This window comes from Cannabis sativa, chromosome 8 (genome assembly GCF_029168945.1).
Source record: "Cannabis sativa cultivar Pink pepper isolate KNU-18-1 chromosome 8, ASM2916894v1, whole genome shotgun sequence".
In the NCBI taxonomy this organism is placed as follows: domain Eukaryota; kingdom Viridiplantae; phylum Streptophyta; class Magnoliopsida; order Rosales; family Cannabaceae; genus Cannabis; species Cannabis sativa.
In genome coordinates this window covers 18,294,208-18,316,246 of record NC_083608.1, presented here as the reverse complement: position 1 = coordinate 18,316,246, position 22,039 = coordinate 18,294,208, and the positions used below count along the sequence as shown (strand labels likewise).

General features: G+C 30.8%; 1 protein-coding gene across 1 annotated transcript; it reads right to left on the bottom strand.

Moving 5' to 3' along the window:
• Positions 1–120: 120 nt before the first annotated feature.
• On the bottom strand, positions 121–3,648 carry LOC133030450 (uncharacterized). The gene is made up of 5 exons (XM_061103193.1): positions 1,641–3,648; positions 1,130–1,529; positions 943–1,033; positions 652–822; positions 121–435 (listed from the first exon to the last, which is right to left on the bottom strand). Exons 1-5 carry the CDS (start codon positions 3,646–3,648, stop codon positions 121–123), a joined length of 2,985 nt encoding a protein of 994 aa, XP_060959176.1.
• Positions 3,649–22,039: the final 18,391 nt, after the last annotated feature.

Genomic DNA, 22,039 nt, shown 5'->3' with positions numbered 1-22,039 from the left:
TGTAAGAATTCACAAATGTGAAACACATAATTGAAATATCACACAAATGTTTATGCGAAAGAAATTAAATAGTCCTTTAATTGTAAAAAATTTTAGTAACAAATGTTTACAAAATAAAAGTTACACTGAAGAATCACTATCATTTCCATCATTCACTAAGTTTACATTTTCATCCTCCACATGTTCAACTAGTAAATCGTCTACTTCTTCTGCAACATAATTTTCATCAAGTTCATTATTCTCTATCTCAGAATCCACTAACTGATCGAACGATTCAACAATTACTGGAGGTTCATTCGATTGCATAATCAACTCTCCAAGATCAACCGTCAACACAAAATTGGCAGAGTTAGAATCACTAACAACATCTACATCAGTCTCATCTTCGTTGTCAGTAATGTCCCAAATTTGTCGATGGCTAATATCTTCAACAACCTTTCAATCGCGACCTCTGAGTGGATCTTCAAGATAGAAAACTTGCTTCGCCTGGTTAGCAAGGATGTACGGTTCATCTTGATACCAATATCCACGAGTATTTATATTAGTTATATTATTTTCAGTGATTGTCTTCTTTCTTAATGGATTAGTGTTATACCATTTACATTCAAACAATGACACTGTATATGCACCAGTATAAGATATAGTGATTACATCTTCAAGTGTGCCGTAATAATTAAACCCTTCAGTTCCAGCAACAGTAACACCACTATTTTGTGTCTTCCGCTTTTGGTCTCGCTTTGATGCAATAAACCGAACACCATTCACTATACAACCTTCGTAAAATGTTGCTAAGTAATCGGACCCGGAAGCGAGAGCGAGTAACTAATCACCATTTTGTAAAGTTCCAAGCTTGTGCAACTCATATATCTAAATACATAAAATGTATTAATATGAGAGGAATATAAATGATTGAATTAAAACTTTACAATTTTGTCGTTATACCTTCTTATGAAACCACGAACGGAAAGTTTGCCTATGCAAGATATCGTGATTACCATTAGGATATTCATGCCTGATCTTGTCCAAATGTTCACTGTGAAGTATGATAATGTCAAGATACAATAGAGGGAGATAGAAAATAAAAACTAAAAATTTAATAAAATAATTTATAAAAATGTAACAAACTTACTCTAAGTAAGCTTGGATTTCAGGAGAATTTTGAAGAATGTACCACTCAGCTTTTTCACGACTGATATGATCAAGAGGCTTGATAAGTCCGCTAGTTAAAGGACGAGATTGAGAATTAAAAACTGAGAGATAGCGACAAACAGAAGGCGCGTCTTCATTTTGATCAAACCGATTAAATCTTGTTTCACACCCTTTAAAGTACATTGAACAAAAGGTTACTGCCTCATCAGCAACATAACCTTCTGTAATTGACCCTTCAGGACGTGCCTTATTTCCCACATAATTCTTCAATTTTTTCATGTACCTTTCAAAAGGATACATCCATCTCATAAAGACCGGGCCACCCAATATCGCTTCTTCAGGCAAATGCAATACCAAGTGTATCATTATGTCAAAAAAAGCTGGAGGAAAAATCAATTCCATCTTGCACAATAACAGAATTAAATTATTTTGAGCATCCTCCATATCTTTTACATTTAGAGTTCTAGAGCATAACTGTCGAAAAAAATTACACAGCTGAGTAATAGTTGTTGCAGTGTCACGAGGTAGAAATTTACGGACACCAACCGCTAGTACTCGCTGCATAATGACATGACAATCGTGGGATTTTAACCCAATAATGTTAGACTCATCTGGAGAAACTTTAATCTTTAAATTTGAACAGAAGCCATCGGGAAACTTTATTCCTTTAACAAACTGACAAAAAAGTTGTCTTTTCTCACGAGTCAAAACATAAGGAGCATGCGGTTTCATTAGCCTCCCATTCCCATCTTCATAAATCCACAACGATTCCCTAATACCCATCTTCTTTAAATCATGGCGCGCATTGGTTGTGTCCTTTGATTTATCATTATCCAAGATGGTTCCTAGGAGACTATCACACACATTCTTCTCAACATGCATGACATCAATGTTGTGTTTTAAAATATTCGTGCTCCAATACTCCAACTCGTAGAAAATACTTTTTTTCCTCCAATTACAATTTTCTGCAACTCTTCTACGTTTCACGCCCCCAAAATTTTCATGATGTCCGGGAATTTGGGGTTCGAGAGCATTAACTTGTGATAATATTTCTTCACAAGTAAATCGTCTTGGAGGAGGTCTTCTTTCAACTTTACCATCAAATCGAGTATCCCTTCTCATTGCATGGTTACTTGGCAAGAACCTTCGATGACCAACATATGATGTCTTCCCGATCACTCGAATGGACGTTGTGTCTTCATTACAAGTAGGGCAAGCTTTATAACCTTGACCACTCCACCCAGACAAGCTACTACGAGCAGGAAAATCATTCACTGTCCACAAAAGCGCAGCACGCATGGTGAACATCGAGTTGGTCGAACTATCTCTCGTTGCTACCCCATTATTCCACAACTCCTTTAATTCATCCACCAAAGGTCTTAAAAATATATCCATGTCTTTACCTGGAGATTTTGCACCAGGAATTAGGGTAGATAACAAAAAATAATTATCTTTCATACATAACCAAGGTGGTAGATTATAGTTAGCCAACACCACTGGCCACATGCTGTATGCAAGACTCATGTTGCCAAATGGATTAAATCCATCAGCAGCTAACCCAAGTCGAACATTTCTTGGGTCCCTTGCAAACTCGGGATGTTTTGCATCAAAGTCTTTCCAAGCTAAACCATCGACCGGGTGTCGTAACACCCCATCATCTTTTGATTTTCCAGTATGATGCCATATCATGCTTTTCGCTGTAATCCTCGAACTATATAATCTTTTAAGCCGAGGTGCCAACGGAAAGTATCGCATGACTTTGCAAGGAAATTTTTTTCCTTTACCGTTCTCGGAAGTAACCCAACGACTAGTTCCGCAAACTGGACAAGCCTCCTTGGATGCATTCTCCTTATAAAATAAGCAACAATTATACAAACAGACATCGATATTATCATAACCCAAGCCTAATTTCTTCAATCTCTTTTTTGCCTCGTAGTAAGTTGATGGAATATTATTTTCCTTCGGAAACGCAAACTTTAAAAGCTTCAATAATTCTTCAAAGATGTTATTAGGAATTTTTCCCCTAACTTTTAAATGCAATAGCTTTGCTAAAAAGTTAAGAGATGAAATCCAATCACAACCGGGATACAATTCAGCTTCAATTTCCTCAAATAAGTCATCAAATTGTGGGTTTGTGGTTGGTTGTTCATCTTCTCCTTGTGGTTCCTCAGTTGTCGAGGGAAAGAAGTCTTCTAAAATAGGAATCATTTCATCCTCTGATTCAACATCGGCAACTGCTACATCAACGACGACATCCTCAGGCTCCCCGTGATAAATCCACTTCTCATATCCTTGCATAAAACCTCGATCAAATACGTGTGCTCTAACCCTATCTATTTTTTCAAACCTACTATTTATACATCTCACACAAGGACATCGTATTCGTCCATCACAATCCTTATGTTCTGATGCCATTGCTAAAAAGGCTTGTAGACCATTCCAAAATTCATGGCAACCACGATTTCTGATTTTGGTCCAAGACTTATCGATTGTCGCCATCTACAATTTAGACGACAAATGAAGTATTAAATATTTAAATTTTTGTAAAGTCTTATGAAATTTTATGAGTACAAATTTTATGATATATTTTTAAATATAATTATAAATATGAATTATTATTGTTCTTTATTATTAATTTTTAAATTTTTGTAAAGTCTTATGAAATTTTATAAGTACAAAAGTTATGATATATTTTTAAATATAATTATAAATATGAATTATTATTGTTCTTTATTATTAATTTTTAAATTTTTGTAAAGTCTTATGAAATTTTATAAGTACAAAAGTTATGATATATTTTTAAATATAATTATAAATATGAATTATTATTGTTCTTTATTATTAATTTTTAAATTTTTGTAAAGTCTTATGAAATTTTATAAGTACAAAAGTTATGATACATTTTTAAATATAATTTTTAATTTTTTGTGTTATTTTTATTATTTATAAAAAAAAAATTTATTTTCTAAATTTAAATAAATATAAAATAAATAAATTTTAAATGAATTATTATTTTTTGAAACTTAAAATTAGTTATCAAAATTTAAACTAATTATATTATAAAAAAAAATTCATTTTACATATTACACTATAAAAATTCATTAAATTACTAAATTTTAAATTTTAAATTTTTAAATTTTTGAATTATTTATCATTTATATAAAAATAAATTTATTTTCTAAATTAAAATAAATATAAAATAATTAATTTTTACCACCTTAAAAATACAAAAAAAAAATTATTTTTTAAAATTCAAATAAAAGTTAATCCATTTAATTTAAATTTTAATTTAAATTAAAAAAATAAATCAAATCTTCTAATTAATCTTTTTAACTTTTAATATTTATATTATTTATTAAGTTACTAAAAAACTAATTATTATTATTAAAAAAAATCATTTTATATATATATTAAGCTATAAACTAATATTTTTTTTTTCTAATTTTTTAAATTTTTTTCAATATTCTAAATTTGTTAAATTTACTTTTCAAATTTTAGCAAACTTAACAACAAATTAATTTAATTTCAATAAAATCTAACATAAAATAAACAAATACAAACAAATACAAATTACTAATAATACCAATCTGAAAACAAAAAGTATAACATATTACTAATTACTAAAATTAATTAAAAAAAACCTACAAATAACAACAATACAATATTCAACATTGTTACAATATATAAATTATATATACATTAACATATACTATATATTTTCTTCAAAAAAAAACCATATACTATATATTTTATATACACAAATATATAAATAAAATAAATATATACAAAATATACAATACACTATTATGTAATAGTTTAAACCGTTATATAAATATAATATATATATATACAGATTAATATATACAATACATACACTACATATGTATAATATATATATATATAATATACAGTTTTTATACTTTACATAATAATACAATACAATATATATACTACACTGTTATATACATATATATATAATCTGTTATATACAAATATATATATAATATACAGTTTTTATAAAGTATATATACACATAAAAAAAATCAAAACTTATATATATACCACATTATATATACACAAATAAAAATAGATAAACATATTTTTATATATAAATATACCTAATTTTATATACAAAAATATATACACACAGATTTTTCTATATGAAAACCTACATTTATAAACTCAAAAATTATTTAAAACCTAAAATATATAACATTCAAAATTTAAATATACATTATATAAACCAATCTAAAATCTAAAACTATACAATAACAAATCTAAAATAATAATAAAAAAAAAACAATACTTACCTAAAATAACCGGTGGTGTGTCGGGGTGGTGGTGCGTCGGGGTGGTGGTGCGTCGAAGTGGTGGTGCGTCGGAGATGGAGGCGGTGGGAATTTGCAGCAAAGGAGAAGGGGAAGGAGGAGGCGGTTAGGGTTTTAAAATTGAGAGAAAATGGGAAAATGGGGATGAGGGGTCTGATGGGGTATATATAGTGTTATTAGCGGCGGGGTATTAGCGGCGGACCCCGCCGCTAATAACATTTAATTATTATTTTTTATTTATTTTTTTTTAAATAAAATACTATTAGCGGCGGGGTCCGCCGCTAATACCCCGTCGCTAATAGTTTGAATCAATATGGGCGGGATTTTTCCCGCCCACCTATTAGCGGCGGGGTATTAGCGGCGGACCCCGCCGCTAATAGTAATAGCGGCGAGCATTAGCGGCGGACAGCCCGCCGCTATTAATTTTTTTTTTAAAAAAAATATCCGCCCCCCAATAGCGGCCAAGCAGGGGCTCCGCCACTAATAGCCCCATTATTAGCGGCGGAGGAGCTCCGCCGCTAATAGGCCCGCCACTATTGGGGGGAATTCTTGTAGTCCCATGATCCGTAAGGGGAAATATCGAGTAAGCTGTACAATCCCACACCGCCTGGGGAAGGTCAAGTGGGATGATTCGGAGACTGTAGGTATCACTATTACAAAAATTGGCTTCAGTGACCCATTCAAAGAGACTCTAAAAGGTTTTAGTGACACTTCAATGCGTGTCACTAATGTAGATGTCACTAAAAGTACTTTTTAGAGTTTCAAAATGCGTGTCACTATATCATTTTTGTATTTCATGTATATACTGTCTATAAAAAGCTGACACTATATCTTTATATATACTTTTTTTTATATTCTTTTTAATTATGGGCACTACTAAATATTACTATATTAATTTTTTTTTTTAAAAAATTAATATAATAAAATTAATTAAGTAATATTTTTTATTAATCATTTTGCCAATAATTTTTTTTACCAATACTAATATTTTATCATATACACAATCAAATTGTACTAATTATATCATCACATCAAACCCAGAAAATAAGAAATATACAATTTTAAACCACCCAAATAAAATTAATACTAATTATATAGCAATACAACCCAGTTACAAAATACATTTCTGAAAAAAAAAGTTCTTTTGCCATTGAACATGAGCAGTCGATATTGACTACCAGACCACAAACCAAGAACGGCTGAGATTGACCAGAAGACCACAAACCCAGAACAGTCGAAGGCCTACAACAATGACGAGCTTTTCCCGTCCACCTACACACATACACAAACTGACAACATATTTGAGCTTGAGGAACTTAAATATAATGGGTGTTTTTGCCGCCACCACCTCTCGCAGGAGGATACCTGGGCTCTGACGAGAGAAAGAAATGGAGAGGCGAGAGAGAGGACCATCGACGAGGAGACCTGTGGTTGTCTCTGTCCGGGTTCAAGACTGTGGAGGTAGCCCGTACGTCGAACCAAGCAAAAACGAGAGAGAGAGACGAGCGAGAAAGAGGGTTAGGGTGTGGGGGATTTGGGGTTCTCGGACTGGAGAGTAATGGATCCGTAATCCGTTAGGGGTGATGGTCGCCAGAGATGGTGGCTCCGACGTGCGAAACAAAGAGGGAGAAAGAGGTCTCTTCCCTGGCGGCTGAGAAGGGGCTGAGAAGGGATTATGTTAGAAGAAGTTTAGGGTTTTTATTTTAAGTCAGAGAAATATAGAGAGAGGGAAAAAAGGGCTGGAATTAAAAAATTAAACAAAAAATAAAAGCTGTAATTATGGTGGCTCACGTTCATTATTTTTTGTTTTATTTTTTTTATTGAACTTAGCATTTTTTTAGATAACCGAACCATTTCATTAATTAACTTATAGTGACGCGCGAATAGCGATTGGGTAAATATATACCAACATATTTTGCGTGTCACTATATCTTAATTTTAATTTTAATTATTTTAAATAAATTTAGAGTTATGATATAGTGACGCGCCATGCATGTCGGGACATACTTTTGAAGTCTGTCACGGCGTGACTCGATAGATCAACATTTTTAATTAGAAAAAAATTAAAAAAAGTATGGGTATTATTTTTTAGTGACTCTTCATATTTTTAGTGACTCACATTATGGGAGGCTAACACCAAAAATTTAGAGTCTAATTGTGTGTGTCACTAAACATCACTCCTTACTCTTTAGTGACATGCACAAAAATGTGTGTCACTAAAAGACCAAATTGTAGTAGTGTATGGGACTGCACAGTTGAAGAGGGCTTAAATGGATTGATTGGTACTACCTATATCAACAAGGTGCATCTTGTTTTTTGGTAGCCCATCACGAAAGAACTCCACAGTTAAGCGTGCTTGACTAGGGGTAATTTCAAGATGGATGACCTCCTGGGAAGTTTTCCCAGGAAGCGTGCGAGTGAGGACAAAGCAAGCTAGAAACACTCGTGTTGATCTGTAGGGTCAGTCATCAGTCCAGGAAGCAGCCAGAGTGGCGTACTCGTGTATAAGAGCCATTCATTCCGTGGGTGTAATACCCGGAATTAAGAAAAGGATTAGCAAAACCCTAATTAGATAATTATGAGTTAATTGAGGAATTATATTATTATATAATTCAATATATGTGAAATTATATGAAATTTAACATGTTAAAGAGCCCGTCGGTGAGCTGGTGGCATTTTGGTAATTATGACCCGAGAAGGGTAAATTGTTGAGATTAATTTAATTACGTACTTAATAGAACTATATTATTATATAGTATGCCTATGTTGTCTTTTCATGTGTGTTCTGACAGGTTGGCGCGGTATAGTCACACCCGAGAATTTCGGGCCGAACCGGGTTTGGGCCCGAAATGTAAATTGAATTGATTATTTGACATGTGATAATCTGGAATTTAATGACTAACCTGTAGTGATTCAGAAATAAGAGAACGACAAAAAGTGAGGACGTAATAAGTAGGTGAGATTGTGCGTGGATATATGTGTGAGTGTGTTGGGGGCTCACGTGCGAGCCCATGAGGGGGGCTCGCATGCGAGCCAGGCATGCATGTATGCAGGTGTGTGTGTGCGTTGAGTGTATGTGTGTGTTGTGTGTGCTGGTTGGGGGCTCACATGCAATCCATGAATGCATGTGTGTGTACATTGTGTGCATACGTGTGTGTGTTTCACGAGTTGTAAGTGTGAGGTGGGAGTTGAATGTATATTGACGAGAATGTCGTTAGATGGGAAAACAAAAGAAAAGGCGTGCAAAAGAATGGCATACAACCACGCCTCGTGCAAGATCTGAAAGCAAGGAGGTATGAGTAGTGGAGATGCATTTAATAGTAAGTGTATCTCAAGCCAATAGAACCTACAAATACCACATTCTCATATGATGTGGGTTAGAAAATAAATAGTTCTGTAACTCAGGCATTAAATACAATAGAGAGAAAACGCTCATCCATTAATACTTGTATTTCTTTTTATCTTCGTCATCATCTTGTCATCCATTTAAATGTCGGGCCAAATAGTAAATTTATTAAGAAAATAATATATATTATACATAAAAATAAATATATAATATTTATTTATAATATATTAGGATTCAACTTTTGAATAAAATATGTATAAACAAGTTATATAACCCAAAATATTTATATGAATTTGAACCATTGATATAAAAATTCATTTATTCAAAATTGTAATACCATATACAACATGATCATATGCAGGTCCAAAACCGTTGTAATTCCAACTCTCACTACACCAAAAATAGAAATAGGTGACATTTGATTTTGTGACATTTGGTGAAAAATGTTATAAAAATATTAATTTAGTGACATTTAGCAAAAAAATGTAACTAAATATATAATAATTTCTAAACTTAGAATTTAATAACATTTTTAAAATGTCACCAAAAAAGTTTTTTAGTAACATTTAAAAAAAATGTAAGTATAACTAGATTTTAGTAACAATTCAATTAGTAACGTTTATAATAAATGTTGCAATAATACTAATTTAATAACATTTGGCCAAAAATGTCACTTTGGTGAGAATAAATAACATTTTAATTGGTAACACTTTTAAAAAAATGTGACTACAAGTATATTTAGTGACATTTGATAAAAAATGTCATTAATTTGTAAATATTTATCTTAGTATCATTGTAAAAATGTCACTAGAATATACTAATAGTGACATTTGTAAAAATACACAAAATATTAAATTTAGTAAATTTAGTGGCATTTTAAAAGTGTTACTATAAACAAAAATAGTGACTTTTTTAATTTATTATTATTTTTAAAATTTTTCATAAAATTTATATTTATTTCAAACATTTATAGTAAAATTTTAAATGTGTATATATGATAAGTACCCGAATTTATTTTAGAAATTCTTTTTAAGTTTTCATTTATGAAAGATTAAGTAAATGAATAATAACATAGATGATTATAATAATAAAAAATTTGCATAAAAAAGTTAACGTACTCTGTATATAAAATTATTAAGATAAAATAAAAATATAGTTTAAGTAAAATATTAATAATAAAAATTATATTAATCACTAAGATTCTTCATCTTCATCCATGTCATTTGTACTAATTGACACCGATGTATCAATAGTTATATCTTCGATATCATTTCTTACTAAATTAATATCTCTATCCTCAACATCAAAAGTTGTACTACAAGTCTCACTTTGCAAATAAGACTCCACATTCTCATCACGTGATTGCACACTCATGTTGTAATAATCTCTAGGATTTATTTTTATAGCAACATGCCATCCTTTGTGTTTGAGGTCTTCCACATACATTACTTGTTCAGCTTGAGATGCTAGTATAAATGGCTCATCTTCACGCATCAATTTTGAAAGGTTGACTCTTGTGCAATCTTTTTCCTTTTTAATACCACTTCTTGAAATCCAATCACACTTAAATAACACAACACGATTTCCCGAAGAATAATCTAATTCTATAACATCAGTTAATATCCCATAAAATGTAACATCTCCGAAAATAGGATTTGGATCGCTGCTACTTGCAAAACTTTGAGTCTTGGCAGTCATAATAATTCCACTATTTTGAGTTTTTAGCTTCTTCTCAACTTCTTTTGTGTGAAATCTAAAACCATTTATTAAATATTTTTTGAATTTAATGAAAACATTGTTTGGTCCTCTAGCCAAACAACGTAAATCATCAGAAACTCGATTATCCTCATTATCATATAATTCTTCTACCTGATTTAACAAATAGTAATAACTACATTTAATGTGTGTATGATTTATTAAGTTAAAAGAATAATATTAAAATACAACTTACCTTTTTGGCAAACCATGATGGAAATGACTGGCTATGAATCCGATCTATAGTCATCGTTCTTTGACGAAAATTTTGTTGTGCAATAATATTACGATGTTCCCTACAAAATGAATTATTATTATACATATAATTATATATGATATGAACAATACGATTTTATTATTTGAGATATGACAAATAATATACTTACTCAATGAATGAATCTACGACATTACAATTGAATAGCACATATCGATGTGCCTTAGTTTTAGTATCCTCGTTTAAACTCTTAGTATATGCTTTTCCCAAAGGTCGACCTGTCATTTGGAAAATAGGAAGCAATTCTTCATTGGCTTCCATATTACTATAATTTCTAGGCTTACGATTAAATTTTGTCTCCACACTTTCCATGTATCTTGAGCAAAATGTCAAACATTCATCAGCTAAATATCCTTCGGCAATACAACCTTCTGGTTTGCTTCTGTTTCGAACGTATGATTTCAACTTTGACAAGTACCTATATTTATTCATATGAGCATTAGAAAAAATAATTAAACTTGTTCAAATTTAATAAAATAAAAATTAATTAAGATTTTACCTTTCAATAGGGTACATGCAACGATAAACTGATGGTTGTTTAAAAAATACATTGACATTTTATTTTGGGACATATGTAATATTTATAATTTACAATATATATTTTTGTTTTGATAATAGAATAAATTTGTTTATACATAATAAGGTAAAAGTTGTGTAAATATATTTTAAATAATTTATATCTATAAAATTGAAAATGGAAATAGTTTCCAAAAAAAAAAAAAACGAAATGATTTGTTTTTTTGAACAATACCAAATGATACTTTTATATCAATTATTAATACATTTTTTTTTATCAAATCAGCTAAATTATCGTTTCAAATATATATATACAAATTTATAATTTAGTAACATTTTTATTAAATGTCACTAATATTTTAGTAACAATTTTAAAATGTCATTAAAATTATTTTAAATATAAAAATAAATATATAAATTCATTATTAGTGACATTTGCAAATGTAATTAATTATTATTTTAGTCACATTTGAAATGTTATTAAAGTAAACTATTTAGTAACACTTTATCTATCCTCACATTGCTATATCTTACATTTTTTATAAATGTTACAAAAGCTATAAATGTTACTAAATTTATATAATTGTGACATTTTGAAGTGTTATTATACATCATTTTTGGTGTAGTGTTTGATCACTGATCACACATCCAAATACACTAAGACTATCACAAAGGGATTTGATTTTGTCAACGTAGTTAAAAATGAGCAAGTTACCTTTCTAAATATTAGAGAGTTAACTCTTTATCTGAGGTAATCGAGCTTTTGATTGCCTAGAAAACTTCTTTTTTAGTGCACCCTAGAGCTCATAGAAAGTAGAATATGTAGCAACAGAACCCAAAAAAAACTTTTGGAGGATCGAATCCAAGTTAAAAGTTGATCTCGACGTTTCCAGTAAATTCATGACAAGCAATTTTTTGTTGTAATATTTAAAGGGATATTTAATTAAAAAATTTATGTTGTAAGGTAAGGTTGTTTTCTTTATAGTGGGGGTTTGGAATCTTTCAATATTAGAGTGGATTGCATATATATTTTTACATAAATGATTGTTGATATACGTACTTAGCATGCAAATAATGGTTTAGTGACATAATATAGAGTGAAAATTATGCGTACTTTATATGTAAGGAACTTTTTCTTCACAACCATTTTAGAAAGTAGAAAAAGAAAAAGAAAAAAAGAAAAAAACACTAACGTCAAATATAGACATATATTTGTAAAGTTCAATTCTTAATTATTAGTTTAATTATATTAAAGTTGAATAATATATATTGATTAATTCCTTGGTAATGAAATGTCTTTGTCCTTGATGTCTAGCTTGAAGAATCCGCAATATCATTTTCTAAGCTTTATTAAACTTCTTCCTTCTCATCATCATAGTAAAAAGAAAATCACACATCCAAATTACCAATTATTCTATATAGAGACACATATCACTATTACACATCGTTCAACTAACTTTTTTTGGGATAAAAAAAATGAAAACTATCAATTTGATCAATTAATAAAAAGGACTTGAAAGAACAATCAAACCTCATTTTCTTTGGGCATTTTCTTAAAAACAAATTAGAAAATAAAGATGTTAAATAAGTGAATGGTTGTGCTATCTCAATATTACTTTTCTTTTTGATAAATGTCTCAATAATACTTTTTGCTTTTGGAGTTTATTGGGCATGAGAATATGGGTCCCATGGTCCCACCAATCAAATGTTGTCGACCCCATCACATTATTATTCTTCATCACCTTTTTCCACTGTCTGAACGGTGTGTTTTTGTCTCTTTAACTAACCAATAGTCTAACCTACAATCAGACTCCCAAAGCAACAGCGCGTGAAGCTCATGCACGATGTTCATTCGCTGCAAGTTGCAAACAGAAGAATCTCTTATCCTTCTGGGCTGGAGGTGTGACTCACGCGCTATAAATAGGTATTGTAAATATTAGAACAAAGTGTTAGAATTATGAAAAGGGTTGAAATTTGAGAACATAAAGAAGGAGGTGAAGTTAAAAAAGGAGTGAGTGAGAGAAGAAGTCTAAATTAGAAGGATGCAAGTTCGAAGAAGATCTTGTAGGGACTTGTGGAAGTGCACACAGATGGGGTAAAGAAATCAGCATAAGTGTCAGTGCAACTGCAAGGGTAAATCTTTTATATAACTAACTAATTTATAAAGTGTGTGTATATATAGGCCGGCTGCTCTATTATTACAAAATCCATTAGGCCAACTACCACATCCACTTCAATATTTGGGATATTCTCTTGCTTGGCCTTTTATTCTCTTTAGAGACCTAATTATCTATGAAAATAATTTTTTTTGGGGGGGTGTGTTTTCCCATAATTAATCATATATATATATATATTAAGCTTAAAGGACGTGTCACAGGGAGTAACAACGTTCATCAAAATTTGTAAATTATAATTATATATCTTATTTTCATTAATTATATTTAAATAATTATTAAAAAAAACATGTTTAAACAAATACATAATGTGGTATAACTAAGTTCCTCGATTGAAGTTAAAATTATTAATCATCCTATCTAAATAGATTTTAGAATATTACCGTTCCAAATAATTTCATTATTAAATATTATATATAATAATTCATAGTTTATGTATTTTATATAATTACTTTTTTTTTTATAAACATAAACCGTTTATATAATATTATATATAATTACTTTATAAAAGAAAAAAAATAATAATTACATAATATACTATTTTTTGTAAAAAAAAATTATATTTTTACGTTTAAAGAATTTTTTTTTTTTACATTTTTACGATTTTTCATAGAAACAACACGAAAATAACAAAAAAAATATATATATATAAAAGTAACATGAAATAACATAAAAAAAATAACATACAGATTATAAAAAATTAACAAGAGTACAACCTAACGTATTTTCTGTAAATAAAATAAAAAAAAATCGTAAAAATATTTAAAATTTCATAAAATTATATTATTTTTTGTTGTTTTTATATATTTGTGAAATAATAAAAAAAAAATTAAGTCCGTGTTTTATAATATTATAGGATTCATTTACTATTTACTAACATTTACGTGCTGCCTATTTTCAAATCATGTCCAGTACTACATATGTAATCATATGTGTGAACTGTGAAGTCTTTGAATATGTAAAACCATGTCCACGTGTTTCACACTTTTTTATTTTTTAAATAAAATCGTAGTATTGTATATACCAATATTATAATACTACATTGAATTGTTCAAAACAAAATATATATATTTATATTATAATAGATTTGTTAGCAAAAAAAAAAAAAAATTATAGACATTTCCTTTTATACGTCAACTTTATGTTGTTTATCTATTTAGTTTTAAGAATAAATATTATGAAATTATATTTCCTCAAAATATTGACCAATATCACAAGATCTAAGAGTTTGACCTAAATTAAGAGCTAATTAGTATCATAAACTTAAATACAGCATTAAAAATACAAGATGATCAATACAAGTATAGTATATATAGATCACTTGAATCTTTTTCTCTTAAAATACCTCTCACTAATAAAATAATTAGTATTTATGGACTTTATAACTAGGTTCTTGGTAGTTGATATATAGTACGTTATTGCCAACTAACTGTTGTCGAATGTTACATAAAATTCCTTTGGAATTCAAATGAAGAGATTTATAATTAAGAAAAACGTAGTTTATTAATTTGGTGAGGTAGCCATAACTATAACCACCAACTATATTGAAATTGAGATCTCCGTTTCTAATAATATCTCCACTTAATGATTAAGGATATGATCGAGTGTTATATATATGTGTGTTTTTATTATATATTATTATTGATAATTACAACATATAATAAATCCTTTCACAAAAAAGTAGTACAATATATGACCAATTTGAGGGAAACATAAGGTTGTTCGAGTTGTGAAATTGAAGGAAAGTATATTTAATTCTAAAGTACAACCATTGAAACGATTGGGTTATTATTTGGCTGTTAAATCCATCGATCTCTAATCAATATTTGTTAGTTATAACTTATTACAGTGTATCTGTTTTTAATGATTAATTAATATAGTTTGAACTGCCCTATTATATATATAGGTAGTTGAAATGCGGTTTATAGTAAAATTGACTGTATATTTTATTTTTTATTTTTAATATACATGCATATAAATAATCTCTTGAAAGAGACAAAAATAATAGATAAGGAAGGGGCCGGGGCAAGAAATATTGGATGGTCTATTTATTAGCACCAACATTTAAAACAATCTCAACAAACATTTGTTGGATTCCACTGAAAAATAGTCTTAGCTGACGTGAAATGTGTGCCAAGTTAATTTGAGTGAAATATAAAACTTGTTAATTTGCTGATCAATATATAAATAATAAATATAAATTTTTTTTTTAATATTTCTTATATAATACTTTGGATACTTTAATTAAATATAGTATACAATTTTTAACGTTGTTCATGATATATATATCTACCAGATAAATGTTACTTATCAAGGTTAATTTTATTTTAGTTTTTAGTTTTTTTAATATTATAATTTTAAAATTAATAATATTCAATGTAGTGATAATCATTGAAATTTAAAAGCATAATAGTGATTTAAATAAAAACAAAAACTACTAGTATATTTTGTAATAGTAATTAAAAAAAATTATTATTCGTTCTAAATTTATCTTCAGAATTAATGAAAATGCTTAAATGGTTAAACTATCAAAACATTCAAATTTAATTTAAAATAATATTTAAAATTTAACTAAACCTAAATATCAAAATTTGAAAATAATTTTTAATAAAAAAAATATCAAAATTTGAAAATAATTTTTAATAAAAAAATAAAAGTGGATTAATTATATTTAGGTTTAACTAACATATGCTGACCCTACGTGGCAACATCTAATAATTTGTTATTTTTTTTATTTAAAAAAAGTAACCCAATAATTTCTCATAAACCAATAATTCTGTTATATAGCTACATTTTATATAAAATAGATTTATATACGTGTATAATAAATTTTTCACATTTTATTTTCAGCACATACAATGAAGAAAAAGTTATTAGACTAAAAATTTGAAAAAAAAAATAACAAACATATGTTAATATGGAAAAAATTTCATTTTTACATTTTGAATTTTTTTTATTTACAAAATTATACCTCGCCAATTAAATAATAAACAACTTTTTAATTATTTTATAGTTTATTTTTAATTGTATAGAGAAAATAAAAGCAAATTGATGGTAAAAAAATTCAGCTCAATTGATGAGAGCCTTAGTAAATTCTATTTATAGGCAAGGTCAAAAGACTAAATACAATAGAGGAGCCAAATGCTCAATTATAGCTGTAAAACAACACTAATAGAAAAGGGAATCTCCCATAAACCCCATGATTGCCTCATCATTATAATTATTACAGTATATCTACCTACTGCTGCCTACTAAGAGTGAGTCACATATTTGATGTAAGACCACATTAATACCATCACAAGAAAAACTAGAGAGAAATAAGGTTCATTTCTTCACATCCTGTCTCAAATGCAGGAGTGAGTTCATTAATCCAAGTTTGTCTATTAAGAAATAGAACCTTGAACTTGACAATATTTTTGTTAGACAGTCTGCAACTTGGTCAGATGAAGGTATATATCTTATGTCCAACTCTTTGTTCAAGACTTTATCACAAATGAAATCGATGTCAACTTCAATGTGTTTAGGTCTGGCATGAAAAACAGGGCTGGAAGCCAAAGCATTTGCTCCCATATTGTTGTACCAAGTAACAACTATAGGTGTTTGAAAATCATGCTCTTTGAGAAGAGATTTAGTTCAAGAAAATTTTCCTGTAACATTAGCCAAAGCACGATATTATGATTCTGTGCTTGACCTTGCAACAACAGGTTGCTTCTTGGATGACAATGACACTAAGGTGTTGCCAAAATAAACACAATAACTTGTTATGGATCTCCTATCATCTGGGCAGCATGCCCTATCAACATTAGAATACCCAATGATATTCAATGGCTCTCACAACTAATGTGGGTGGAGACCTTTATGCATGGTTCCTTTTAAGTATCTCAAGACTCTCTTTGCACCACTCTAGTGAACAATTGTTGGGGCCTTTATGAACTAGCTAATTAGCTTGTTAACAACATAGGAGATGTCTGACCTTGTGTGGGATATAAGAATATTTCTTTTTAAATAGAAATTTATTTCAGGGGACCGAGCTCCTCACTCATTCTGTTCATAACAGCGAAATTCTATCTAAAGAGAGTTGAGAGAGCGAGGAAGCCCGACTACCCACATCAATCGATTTCTTTTGCAGATCAAGCTCAAAGATTCAATGACTGGAGGTATTTCGATCCTATATTCATATAGTGTATATGTTCATTTATTCCGCATGTTATATACACATACATACATTTCATATTATACATATAAATCTCTAACATGAGATAGATAATAATTGTAGACCACCAATTATGCTTCTATAGGCTGTAGGACTAGACAACAATCACCATCTATTAAAGACATTGATTTTCCTATTGTGGCAGGTGTTGGACATGGCTTTAAGTTGGTGAAGTTATTAGCTCTTCGAAGGAGGTCCTCTATTTATGTACTTAGTTTGAGTCAAGTAGAGGCTTGCCTCATCTCTGTAAACCTCTATTCCCAAGAAGTAATGTAAATAGTTAAGATCTTATAGAGTAAAATTTTTGTTCAGTTCAATGATGAAAGTTTTCATTGTTGTTTCATGTGACTATAATATCATCTACATATATTAATGTATGATGATATCAGCACCATGTTTATAAAATAAAATAGATGTATCTGACTTCGAATTTTTGAAATTCCAACTAATTATGGTAGATTTCAACTTGTCAAACCAGACCCTTGGAATCTGTTTTAAGCCGTACAATAACTTATTAAGCTTGCACACATAATGTTCTTTCCATGGTTCTTCAAAACCTTGAGGTTGCAACATGTAAACTCCCTCCTCAAGACTGCCCTTTAAAAAGACATTGTTGATGTCCAATTGTTTAATTTCCCATCCTTGAGCAACAACAATGGTCAGTATAATTCTAACTATGGAAGCCTTGATAACTGGGCTAAAATTCTCTCCAAAATCAATGCATGGCCTTTAGTGAAAGCCCTTTGCAACTAATTGAGCTTTGAATCTCTAAAATGAACCATTTGAGTTGAGCTTTTCACGAAACACCCGTTTGTTGTTTATCAAATTTTGATATGGTTTTGGACGCACAAGAACCGAAGTGTGGTTTTCTTTGAGAGCATTGTTTTCACTTTGCATGGCCTTGTTCCATCAAGGGTGTGCAAGAGATTGTTGTAGAATTCCAGGTAGCTTGTCCCATGAACACTCGAGGTTTGAAAATTCTAGCTTTGGCTCGAGTGATCATGAGATGCCCAAAGGCTTGAGGATGATCAATGATTTGTGTTGGAGCTAGAGAAACATCTATAGTGTGTTTCGATTCAGGTTCTTCAACAACAAAATCATCTTGAAAAAGCGACACAATAAGTACAGCAACAGGTGCAACAAATGTGCAGCAGTTCCCCTCTCACTTCCTGAAGCTGAAGACTCATATGAAGCAATATGAGTGTGATGAAAAGAGCTAGAAGAATGAGAGTATACATGAGAGTGTGGTGGTGTGGAAATTACTTCTCCAAGTATGCTCAAGGAAGGTGTTGAAGTTGTTGGCCTTGGAGCTGATGAACCTGAAAGAGGCTGAAAAAATCGTAAGACAGACCAAGAGGAACTCTGTGTTATGACAGGTTTTTCAGCTTGATAGTTGTTTAGAAAACCAAGCTTGAAAAGAAACTCTAACTCATTAAAAGCAAAATTTCTAGAGATGTAAATCTTGCCAGTGGGAGTGAGACATTTGTAACCTTGTGAGTTTCACTATATCGAAGGTTAACACATTTTAGAGAATAAAACTAAAACTTGTGTGCCTGATAAGGCCTTATACAAGGGAAGCAAGCAACACCAAAGGGAGATTTGTGATCAAGAATTGGGGTTGGAAGTCTGTTGATTAGGTAGACAGAGGTTTGGAAGGCTTCCCACCAGTATTTGAGAGGCATATGTGCTTGTGCTTAAAGGGTCGTGAGACCCATTTCTACAATATGTCTATGTTTTCTCTTAGCTATACCAATTTTAGTTGAGGTATGAGGACATGAATAATGGAAATCAATTCCATGGGCAAGGGCAGTGTCTTGTAAGGCTTGGTATTCACCTCCTCTATATGTTCTAAGTCTTTTTATTTTTCTTTCAAATTGAGTTATAGCAAAAGTTTTAAAATGCAGAAAAGCATTAATGGCTTCTATTTTGGTTTTTAATGGATAGATCCAAGTGAATCTAGTGCAATCATCAACAAAGTGTATATAGAATCTGTAGCCATTATTTGACACAATGAGAGAAGGTCCACACAAGTCAATGTGTATCAAGTCAAGAATATTACTAGCTTTGCTATTTGAAGGTTTGAAAGGAAGAGCATGTGATTTACCAAACTAGCTGGCATTACATAAATGATTCATTTCATTCTTGAGAATTTTAACTTGACAACAACTTAAAACTTAACTCAAGACTCTGTGTGATGGATGACCTGTTGGGTTTTATGCCTTAAATAAAACTCCATTTCAATGTAATCCGGATTATTTAATATCAATAAAGAAACAGAAGTATTTTTTATTCATTTGTGTATGTTTTGGTTCACCTTATCAATTATTTGTCTATTTGATTTATAAATTCATCCAAACCCTTTTCACATACTTGATCCTGTTTATTGTGTTGTCAACACAGTGGAAAGTAAACATGACTATGTGATTAAAGATTCCTAGATTTATCAGAACACTGGGGTTTTACTGATATGGCAATCTACAACAGAGTTTACTTGCATTTGGAGAAATGCTATGTTCTTTCCAGAGCATTGGTTAAAGTAAAGCTTGGGTTGGATGCATGGAGTATGCATCGGAATGGACTGATATTGAACTTTGACATAGATTTATTAAACTTACCGTACTATCTATTCAATTCAATATCACCTAGTTGATCCTAGATCAAATGATCTTAATCCTGATATGATTAGGTTCAATCTCAAGAGTGTTATTCGTGTTCTTTGATTTGTTAGTTAAGCCTACTTTTGGGTCAGGGTGATACGTACATTTTGGTAACACGGTAGTGCAATTGAGTGGGAGCGCTAACATAAATATGGAATTGTCGACTTCGCTTGCTAGCGTTAACGACTTCCCTTCCCAGTGTTGAGGAGTTCAAAGGTCAGAGACGGACATTGTGACGAAGGACAGAATAGCACTACTTAGTTACTAGGAGCGGAGAGCCCGTTGCGCGTTGTTTTTGTTTGACCGACCTATCTTCTTTCTATAAGCAAGCTCCCTCCGGCCGTCCAGTCCCAGGGGTCGGTTCTTGAGCATGTTGGGAGATTAGGCGGCGAAAGAGCTGCTATAAACGAAAAAAAAAAAAAAAAGAAGGATGTCCAAGTCTGTGATGCCAGAGATCGCCTGAAACAGAAGAGGCGGAGAGGGCAGAGAAGGGTCCTGTCTTCGGCTGGATAGTTGCTGTATTCGGCTTGATAGGATAGAGATCTCCTTCACATTGGCCTTGAAGCCAGATTTTCCCGGTTCGCAGATCCTTAACCAAAAATCCCCAAGAGTTTCAATTCCCGTGCCGCCCGAAGGCCGTTGAGCACTGCCTCATACTCAGCCTCATTATTTGAGGCACTAAACCCTACACTGCCTTCTCCAATCGATCATTTGTCGGAGTCACCAATACGACTCCTACTCCGGACCAATTTACGTTCGCCGACCCATCGACGTATCTGGCAAATAGAAAGTAAAGGATGATTTCCTTCGAGCTTAACCAAACGAAAATAAATGGTGGAGTACTCATTTCACTTAGCTGAAATATCATTTATACGGGGATAAGTGTTTTAAGGATAAAATACATTGTAGGGTGTTACGGTAATTTAATTCCTTTGCAGTGTAGATCATCTATATAGAGGATCATTGATCAAATTAGGATTATAACAATGGATAATTAATAGCGTGTCTATATGGTGGAACATATAGAGCGTTCTATATAGCTGAGAGTGCAATTCTAAGTTCTATGCGTGGATTCAACGAAGAATTAATAAGTCAGTGAATTTAAGAGGTAAATTCTTAATCTACTTATTGGAAGCTCAAATATATAGGCCCATGGTCCCCACACTAGTTGAGACAATGCTACTTGTAAGACTCATTTAATTGATTTTAATTAATCAATTATAATTCTCAAGTTAGACTATGTCTATTTATGAATTTATCACTTATTAATGGCGAAACTGTAAAGAAAGAGTTTATAGGGTATATTTGTTAATTAAGAGACTTTGGTTAGTCTAATTAATAAATATTATAAATGAGAATATTATTTAATAATTAATTATAGTTACTAAATAGTTAAAATTGACATTTAAATGGTTGAATGTGAAAATTGGCATTTTTGGAAAAATGGGATGTAGAAATGATAAAACAGGAAAGTTGCAAAAGTGAGGCCCATATCCACAAGCCATGGCCGGCCACATGCATAGGGTTTTATCATTTATATTTTCATTATTTTAATGCCAAGTAATTCAACCCTAACCCTATGTGGTATTCTATAAATAGAAAGTAATGGCTTCACGAAACAAACACA

What these genes read in the sequence shown, in the direction of transcription:
- LOC133030450 (XM_061103193.1), bottom strand. Translation starts at nt 3,648, where the DNA reads ATGGCGACAATCGATAAGTCTTGGACCAAAATCAGAAATCGTGGTTGC. An exon ending in GAAATCCAAGCTTACTTAGA is followed by an intron (nt 1,034 to 1,129) that starts GTAAGTTTGTTA and finishes CATACTTCACAG; the next exon opens with TGAACATTTGGACAAGATCA. An exon ending in GTTCGTGGTTTCATAAGAAG is followed by an intron (nt 823 to 942) that starts GTATAACGACAA and finishes AATGGTGATTAG; the next exon opens with TTACTCGCTCTCGCTTCCGG.